Below are 9,407 nucleotides of genomic sequence, written 5' to 3'. Positions count from 1 at the left end.
AGATACACAGAGTTGTTCACTGGCCTCAGACTGGTTTGCTTATAAGCCGTGCAATTTACAAGAAGCAAGGAATGACTCTTTAGGGAACTTAGCCTAAATACAACCAGGAGCTCACTGACATCTTACATGTTTAGTATTGAAAAGACAATTGTTAATCAGTCACAAAGCTCCCACGCTGATCTGAAACTGAATTTGTTGTTTAGTCTTTAAAAGAAGGAGTTCACAATCAGCAATCGTGATTAGAGCAAATCCGTTTGATTGTACGCGCGTCTGTACTGTCTGATAATGCCTCAACAAAGTGCATTTGACATTTACAGCTCCATTCAGATTTTTATATATACTCACTCACCAGTTTATTAGGTATAGCAATCTAGTAACTAATAAACTGACAACTGAGTGTATGCTTCTCACTTTAATGCTCATGAACAGTAGAATTCCATTATAAATCCCACAGCACGGTGAAGACATATAGCATCTGTGAAGCAAAGAAATAACACTGTTTCCATTCCATTTAACTCACTGCAGATGCAGAGGAGCAATATCCTAGAGAACAAATACGACGTGGCCCTCTCTGATCATCACTTGATAGTGCGGTGACAAGCAAACTCTATTAAGCTGTCTTCAAATATGCAAAATGATATGATTTTACAATGATTACATATTCACTTCCCAGCTGGCTGGCTCCATGCAACTCCATTTGTCATTGACTATTGTGTCCAATTATATGATTAGCTTTGAACACTCCGGCACTTGGAGAGCTCTTGTGTGTTCCAGTGCACTGACTGATTCACAAACAAAGTCATTACAACACGTATTCACACATATCAAATAACAAACAGATGGCCATTGTGCGCGCCGCCTGATTTATTTGCAGCATGAGCTGCTGAAAAAACGCTAGTTTTTTTGTCGGGCTTTGTTTAGTGCTGACTGGTTTTATATCCAGAGAGGAGCATCTGGCTGCCGAGGCGGTTAAATCAGCTCAAATGAAAGACAATCTTGTTTTCATTAATTTTTCTATGACAAAAGCACTTGTTATGAAGATTCAAAATTATCCACAAAGCTTTGTGATAATTCATCATGCATGCTGGGCTGCAGTGTCTGTCTGAATCAGGGAGTGTTTATCTCCTTTGAAGTACGTATGTCAACTAAGCTGACTGCAATGCATGCTGGGAAGTTTGCAAAACTATTATGAAAACCTTGCTATGTCTGAAATCCCTCACTCAGCTGTTCAATATTTACCATATAGACTATTCTACAGGGTGTCTGAAAAATCAGGAACCAATCAGAGTAAAACTACGTATACTTAATTTTGTTTTTATCATATTTACGACATACGCTCTACATGTTCACTCTTACGCTCTACACATTTTCTCAACTGCCGTATCATGTTTTTGTGGATTTTGCCTAAAATATTTGGATCAACATATTTTACTCAACATATCATACTCAACATATTCCCATTGGTTCCTGACTTTTCAGACACCCTGTATATAGAGCACTATACAGGACAGCACTATACAGGGAGACACTGGACTGAATTCAGTATTTAATAATGAGATACACATCATGACCCATTATTTAAAAAAAAGAATTTGATTGTTACAAATGACCTAGCAACCTGAAAACACAAAATACAGAAGTACTAAGAGTTTATAAATTAGTTTATAAACAGCTCTTAGTTGAAGGCTCACCTTTCACTTTTAATTAAGCACTATTTAAAAACTCATTAAAGTAACTAGGGATTAAACTAAACCAATGTATAGTGGAGTTAAAAGTAAGATTAATTGTTCTTTAAAATATAAGAAATTTAGGAATTAAAAAAAAAAAAATCAAGTATTAACAGTAAAAGCACAGTAACAGTTTATCCTCTCCATGCCATTCACAAAATAAATTAATTACATAAAAAGTGTGTGTGTGTGTGTGTGTATATATATATATATATATATACACACACACACACACACACACACACACACACACATTTATTTATTTATTTATTTATTTATTGCTGAACCAGTAGATCATTTTATCAAAAAAAAAAAAAAAAAAAAAAACCTTAACTATATGCTCAACTTTTAATGAAGCATTAATACACCATAATTTTTTTTACTTTTATCTCTATCTCTGATGATAATTATGGTAATTGCACAAATAAACATCCATGGGGTGGTAAATCATCACACCATCAGTCACTAATAATTTCTCTATTCCATCCTGTTATTCTGCAGCAAGATTTGCAAGAACCACACTTTGTTCTTTTTATCCATTTATAGTTACATTCAGTGATGTGGAACATCTGCAAAACAAGTTCGTTCTTGTTATCACTTATGCTATAGCAGAGATAAACTGTTAAAGCCTCAACAGACTCTCTTGTTTACTCTATCTCTTGAAATAAATGTAGCATGATACTGAGAAACCACAAAGTCCTCTTTCCTAAAGACTTTCCTGCCGCATGATACTAACAGCAACAGCTTTACCTCTGACTTTTGCCAAATGCTGATGCTGGAGTCTCCTTCCATAAATGTTAAATAAATGTTACACGTCTTTAGTGAAAGGTTCACCATATCTATGATTACAGACATATTATATTGTACTTAACAAATGCACCCATTATTAGCTGAATGCACTTCGTACAACTTCCTGTTAATTAAAGATACAATAATATCAGAATGAGAGCATTAATATAAACCTTGCAGCCAGCACTATCGACAGAGCTGCTGTTATAGAAAATTAATCAACAACTTCTAACCAAGTGACAACATTGTTTTACATGTTAACATTGTTTAACATGTCTATCAGTGTATAGAATGTGAAAACTGCATGAGAAGCAGCCTCAGTAGACTATTTGTGCTTTATTCCATGCGAGGGCTGAGTGGCAGACACGCTCCATAAACCACTTCCAGGCCTGCTTATCCTGTTTTTTGCTCCAGCACCCTTTTTCACATGTGTGAAAATGCTTTAGTATATCAGACCTTGTGTGAATATACTGAGATGAAGGCTGTGTTCCAGTAGTATTGAATGTGACAGATATATTTAATGTGGATATTTAAAGGAAATTAACAGAGCTCGAGTTGCAATTCCCAGATGGTAATGTTAGCTGGTCTTTGCACTACTGAATGCACACAGATGTTTTTGCAACATCAGAGAGCAGTGAGTAAAGCAGACATCCTCTGACTAAGTGTATTTAGTGTATTGGTATATTCTGACTAATGGTCTAATGGTCCATTTTTATAATGCCTTTAAAATCAAACAACCAAAGAATTCCCATAGTGACTTGGCTTGGAAATATTCATTACATTCAAATAAAGTTTAAAGTGCCAACTTATTCATCTATAGCTGATAATCGTTGTTGTTTTGTCACCCATATCTCTCTATGGTCTTTAATGTTCTTCATTTGGTGATTATTGGTCTCTTTCTAGTAAGTACAGTATTCCGTCTTCTCTGCTTAGTCTGCTTAATTCTTGGGAATTTTCCACAACTTCCGAATGTATATTTCATCTGTGCTGACATAGATTAATGCATTGCTTAATTAGCAATAGCACTGGTGATAGATCTCTGCTAAAGTATGAGACACCTTTATCTGTTTCTGGAGTGGATTAAATATCATACATGACTACACAGACTACACACGTCCATTTTTGCTCTTGTGAATTGTGGGCTAGAGATAAATACTCTACAACCTACCACACACATTATGTGTTTTACACTCAGTGGAAACAATATGCTGCATATTTTTTTAATAATAACAAAATAATCTAGAATGCAATCTACTCCAAAAACATAGATACAGTACATACAATAGTACTATATGATCCTCTTCACGCCTCCCCATTAACTCTGGAGCCCAGGCTGATGCCCTGTCTGTCCTTTTAGATTTCTTCATTCTTCCTCAAAATACATCTCAAGTGTGGTCATTGATGGCTTGGATCAGGCATTATTAGAGCAGGAAAATTATATGGACTCTAGCCTTCTCAAGCAAGTTGTACTCTTGTACCTCCTTCCAGCTTCTGTTCACACATCTGCCATCATTTGCTTCCACCTGCTGGCATTAATGAGGTAAATCAATGCTCAGTTTAGTGAAGTCCTGCTCTGTGAAATAGCACCCCTCTCTGGCAAATCAATGTGCTACCTAAAAAATAAAAATGCAGATGCTGAAAGAAATGAAACAAGATATTAATAACTATTATTGTTTTGCAATTATCTTTGAAATATTCTTGGATTCTTAACATTAGAGGGTTTCAAACATCAGGTCTCTAAATACGAAAACAAATTTAATATTCCAATTACATTTTTATGACTTCCTACATAACACACACACACGCACACACACACACACACACACACACACATTTCTTAAAGTACTACAAAAATGCTATAAATATATAAAGTATGTTTAATTTCAAAAAACACTGTTACAGTTTATTTCTTTTACTTTTTTTCTTAAATCAAATGTAAATATAGTATAAAAAAGCAGTCTAAATTTATTTGCAGTTGCATATTCATGGTTGCAATGATAAGAATGTAAAATTACAGATTATAAAAGATGTTACAAAAATTTATTTTGAATGTTTGATTTTAAAGAGGAATTTCATCATTTTTTTACATCAGCATAATTTTCATAATAAAAGACAATGTGTAATATTTTTAAGAAAAATGATCAAATGTATAGCAATTGACTTTTGTGTTCCTGCTGTTTCTTTACAATGTTTGTGGTAGGAGCCAACTTATTCCAGACCCTGCACTTATTCCAGACCCTGCACTTATTCCAGACCCTGCACTTATTCCAGACCCTGCACTTATTCCAGACCCTGATGGTAAGGTTGAAGGTAATTATCATCTCAGTATTTCCCAGTGAAAACTAATGGAGTCAACCTCCTTGATTATATATATATATATACACACACACACACACACACACATACATATATAAATGAAAAAGATGAAATAATGAAATGAAATAAAATAAAGAAATAAAGACTTAGCTGCTTTGGCTAGAACTAGCTATAGGTTATAACAACAATACAGAAATCATGGTCCACAATGCGAGTACTAAATTAAAGAAATATGTTGTAAGTTGTTACCTTATCATGGCACTATTTGAAAACAGTCAATATATTTGTAAACATTTTGTGCAATACTTTTATGTGAGGTAGCTTATAGAAGCTATAAACATACTGGGCACTCAGTGCGGAGAGTTCCATCATGGTAAGATACATTTCTAGAACCAGGGGTGGACAAACCATAAATTCATTAATTAGCCAATGTGCTTACCCAGACCAGGCTAAAAAAAAAGTGGCAACTATTGCAACTAATAAAGTTTGACAAGCTAATTATGTACATTAATACAGACTAGGGAAAATAAACAAATACTGAATACATGGGATGGGTGACCTTATGTAACTATACTCTTTGTCATATACTGATAATGTCTATTTGCACCCTTGATGAACTCCAGAAATGGCAGAAAATCCTTGGCTAATGATTTGACTGATTTGTGTTCCCTCATCACCTGTAAAGATGGTGTCTGACTCTGACTAGCATCTTCATTTTCCCTTAATGAAGTGTTTAAAAGTGAGGTGACTGCAAGTCGTGCTAGCATTAGAGTTACAGTACTGTATTTAGTCACTGTTTACACATCCTATTTTATTCCTGATTCTTGGAAGATTGTCTAGCATCCATTCAAGCTAATTAAGATGCCCTGTAAGAATAGTTCCAACAGCTAGACCACGTCTTGGCTCGTTTACGTAGTGCAGCAGGTAGCAGCATTTGTAAAAGATTAGCAGTGCAACAGTATCAAGCTGCTTTTCACCACCAAGAAAACGAAGCAATTGGGGTGGTTTATGAACAAAGATCTTCTTTTGCAAAAGTCAGTAGGAAGTTTGTCTTCCATTTTCCAAATGTTGATAAGTAAAGAAAAACGCTGATGATTATTATAATATCAACAGCCTACTGGACCTGCTTGTCCATTGAGCATCTGTGAATGAAAAACCAATAGCCCAGGTATATAATCTGTTTATCCCAGGCACCTGGGCTAGCAATTTGTCCACCCCTGTAGAATGATGCCATCTTTTTTTTAAACAAAACAGTCTGAATCACTCTATTAACTTCTCAGCAGGAGATTATAATAATGTAAAGACAACGTACAATTTAACATTTTACAATTTACAAAGAAATTTTACACAAACATTTTGCATCACATAGATTGTGTATTTTATACATTATGCATTTTGGGAGTATAAAGATTTCCTTGATTCTTTCAAGCAATGGTCTAGGAGAGATAATTCATATTTGTCCTGGTTCACCTTTGCTTTACTTTCATGAGTAAACCAAAAGCAACATTTGCAGAGCCCAACATGCACACCATAGAAAGAGCTTTCGTTAAGAAAAGTACTAAACTAAGGCAACAAAAGAAAGTGAAAGTGTCCAAGCTTCACTATGTTCCTCTTTTTAGAGACTAGTCTGCAATCATTTTATATATAAAAATAGATTTCTTTCGTGTGTTCAAACCATGTCAGATTCATCAGATCATGGCACTGGTAAGGTTACTGAGAGAGCGCACACTTCCTGTGTGGCGACTCTTTCTTCGCACACTTCTCAGATAGTTCCTGTAGAGGATCACACTAATCACTCGGTCCTGAAACTGCTTAGACACTATGTAGTATAGTATAATGTCCAACACTGTACTCATGTTCATCAGGAAGGTTGTGAAAGCGCCCCAGGTGCTGTAGTCCGGGCCGCTGTTCTCAAAAAGCAGGAGCACAAAGCAGACATGGAAGGGAACGAAACACACCAGCACCTGCATGATCAATGTGATGATGATACGGATGGATTTCTGCTTCACATTGGGCTTGAGCTTGGACGTGCGTCCATGAATCAGGTTGTCCACAATGATGATATAACAGCCCACCATAATAAGTATGGGCACTAAGAAGAAGAAAGCCAGACGAGCAAAGTGGACAGGGTTGTCACGGCGCAGGTAGACAATGTCATGCATCTTCAGGCAGGTGGTGTGGTTGGAGAATTGATCTGGATCTTCCTCCAGGAAAAGAAGTGACGCTGCCCCACCAAGGGTCATGACCCAGATTCCCACACATGACAGCAAGGCCTTGTGTACATTCTTTAGCTCTTTGCTATACCGTGGCTGAACTATGGCTACATAGCGGTCAGCACTAATGAGGGCAAAGAGCCAGAGAGCCAGACATGGATAGAGTATGGTTAGTGCTGCATTGATTCTGCAGAACATATCACCAAACGGCCAATAGTCCTCACTGTAGTAGGCCATTCTGAAGGGAAGCAGGAGAATGAAGATGAGGTCCACCACAGCCACATTGATCATGTAGATGGTGACAGAACTCCTTCTTTTTGTAGTCAGAGCAAAGACCCAGAGGGCCGTGAGATTGACCACCAAGCCTACAGAGAATATGATGCTGTAGAACACCAGGCTGACTGTTTTGAATACTGGAGGGAGATGACTCTCAGAGATGATGGCCAAAGATGTGTTCTGTTCCATGATGAATTACCTGACATGAAAAATTAACAGCACAGAGAACATTAATGTAAAATAAAAGACACAGTGGTCTATATTTATATAGATGTTTATGATGTTTCCATGTGGGTGAACTTGCTCAGTGGGTGGTCAAGCAATGACGTGTATATGACACTACTGTCTCTCTCCCTCTCTCTCTCTCTTTCTGTCTCTCTCTCTCTCTCTCTTTATCTATCTATCTATCAAAAGTCCAAAATTCCAAGACAACATCTGAGTTTTTTTTATTTATTTATTTAAATCAAATAAACTGAAAGTATAAAATTTTGAAAAATGCAACCCAAGGAAAGGAAATGTTAAATATCTTGTATGATATTCTATATCCAAGTGTCTGCACTTTCTTGGTCACTATTTACATTTAAGCAAGTTTGTGATTTTGACAGTAATAACTATATAATACTGTATAAAACGTCATACTTTCCTTGGGTTTTAACCCTTCCACACGTTGAGATGACACTCTGTTGGATTTGATCTAAGATGGATTTGATCTAAGTTTTACACAAACCTGTGGAGTCCATGCCTTCATGCTTCAGTGCACGACATCATTATACTAAAATAGGGACATACCAAACACTAAGAAATTCTGAAATTTATGAAAATATTTTTAAGATTCTAGCTTTCACTCAGGTTATTACTGATGATATCATTTGTAATGAAAATTTTTGTAGTAAAGTAGAAAAGAGTACAAAATAGAAGCATTTTCTCTAGTGGTCTCAGACTTTTGTACCCCATTATACTGTACGTACAGTCTAGCCCAAAGATTTGCAATAGCAAAAAAAGACTAATTTTAAGCTGACAAGACATTTAGCATATTTCAAGAGATGTCCCTCTGAACAACTTTGTATCTATTTAATCTCTGCCTGATTGCCAGTGGCTACTTTTTTAGCAAGTTTCTTGATGTATCTACAGTATATACAGCAACTCTACCAGATATCATGCACTGCCTGCTTCAAATCAGGTGAGCAGACTAAAAATATTTTCCATTTGTTTTTCTTATTCCTAATTTTTCTTATTCTTTTTCATTTGTGGTTTGTTATCTTGTTGCAACTATTCATTGTAACCTCTCTCTCTCTCTCTCTCTCTCTCTCTCTCTCTTGGGCATATATATATACATATATGCCCAAACACAACACTTTCTTTTTATTTACATTTACAGTTTATTTGCTAACTGTGTTGTATGATATGTTGTCATTGCTTGACATCACTTACCAGCCCCAAATACACCCACATGGAGAAATCATTACTCATGTGGAGAGGTGGAAATATTTACTACCTTTTCAGTAACATAGTATAACTAAAATATTGAAGCCTTCAGCGTAATTAAGCTTGGAATTTGGTTTCATAATCTACAGAGACTAAAATAAAGAAAGTTACTTTAAAATGTTGAAGTGAAACTTTTTTTTTTTTTGCTTTGGCAGGCTGACAGGAAGGTCTAAGAGCATGTACTGTAACACTGACACTAACACTGCACTGTATTTTTTTTCCTATGATTTCTTGCCTACATTTAAAAAAATTTATTTCTTTATTTTTTAAAATGTCATTCACATATTCAGGAATGAAAATTGAAAGAATGCCAACCACATATAATTAAAGTAATGTTATATTTACAGTCTACTCTTATAGAGAACATTTATACATCTTTCTACAGTAATATAAAAGGGTTGTAAAAATCAATTTGTTATATAATTGCAAATAATTATAGAATGTTCTTGTACAATGGAAAAGTATACATACCGCAGTGATCTACATCATTGTGTGCTCATAGGGTAACTGCTTCTGGCTCACACAAAGACTTGTGATGTGGTGTCAAACCATCTCATATCAAGCTCTGCTCAAATAGCTCACAGGAAGTTGTGCAGCTAAT

At 35.7% G+C, this 9,407-nt stretch overlaps 1 protein-coding gene across 1 annotated transcript; it reads right to left on the bottom strand.

Annotated features, from left to right (window-relative positions):
• Window positions 1-4,410: 4,410 nt before the first annotated feature.
• Window positions 4,411-9,407, bottom strand: gpr18 (G protein-coupled receptor 18). Its single transcript, XM_026947114.3, has 2 exons — window positions 9,278-9,407; window positions 4,411-7,520 (listed from the first exon to the last, which is right to left on the bottom strand). The coding sequence occupies exon 2, from the start codon at window positions 7,508-7,510 to the stop codon at window positions 6,521-6,523; it is 990 nt and encodes a 329-aa protein (XP_026802915.1). The 5' UTR covers window positions 7,511-7,520; window positions 9,278-9,407; the 3' UTR covers window positions 4,411-6,520.

This window comes from Pangasianodon hypophthalmus, chromosome 5 (genome assembly GCF_027358585.1).
Source record: "Pangasianodon hypophthalmus isolate fPanHyp1 chromosome 5, fPanHyp1.pri, whole genome shotgun sequence".
Classification (NCBI taxonomy): Eukaryota; Metazoa; Chordata; class Actinopteri; order Siluriformes; family Pangasiidae; genus Pangasianodon; species Pangasianodon hypophthalmus.
The sequence above is the reverse complement of the archived record's forward strand: the minus strand, read 5'-3'. Positions and strand labels throughout refer to the sequence as shown.

Coding starts and splice junctions, on each gene's coding strand:
- gpr18 (XM_026947114.3), bottom strand. CDS start 7,510: ATGGAACAGAACACATCTTTGGCCATCATCTCTGAGAGTCATCTCCCT.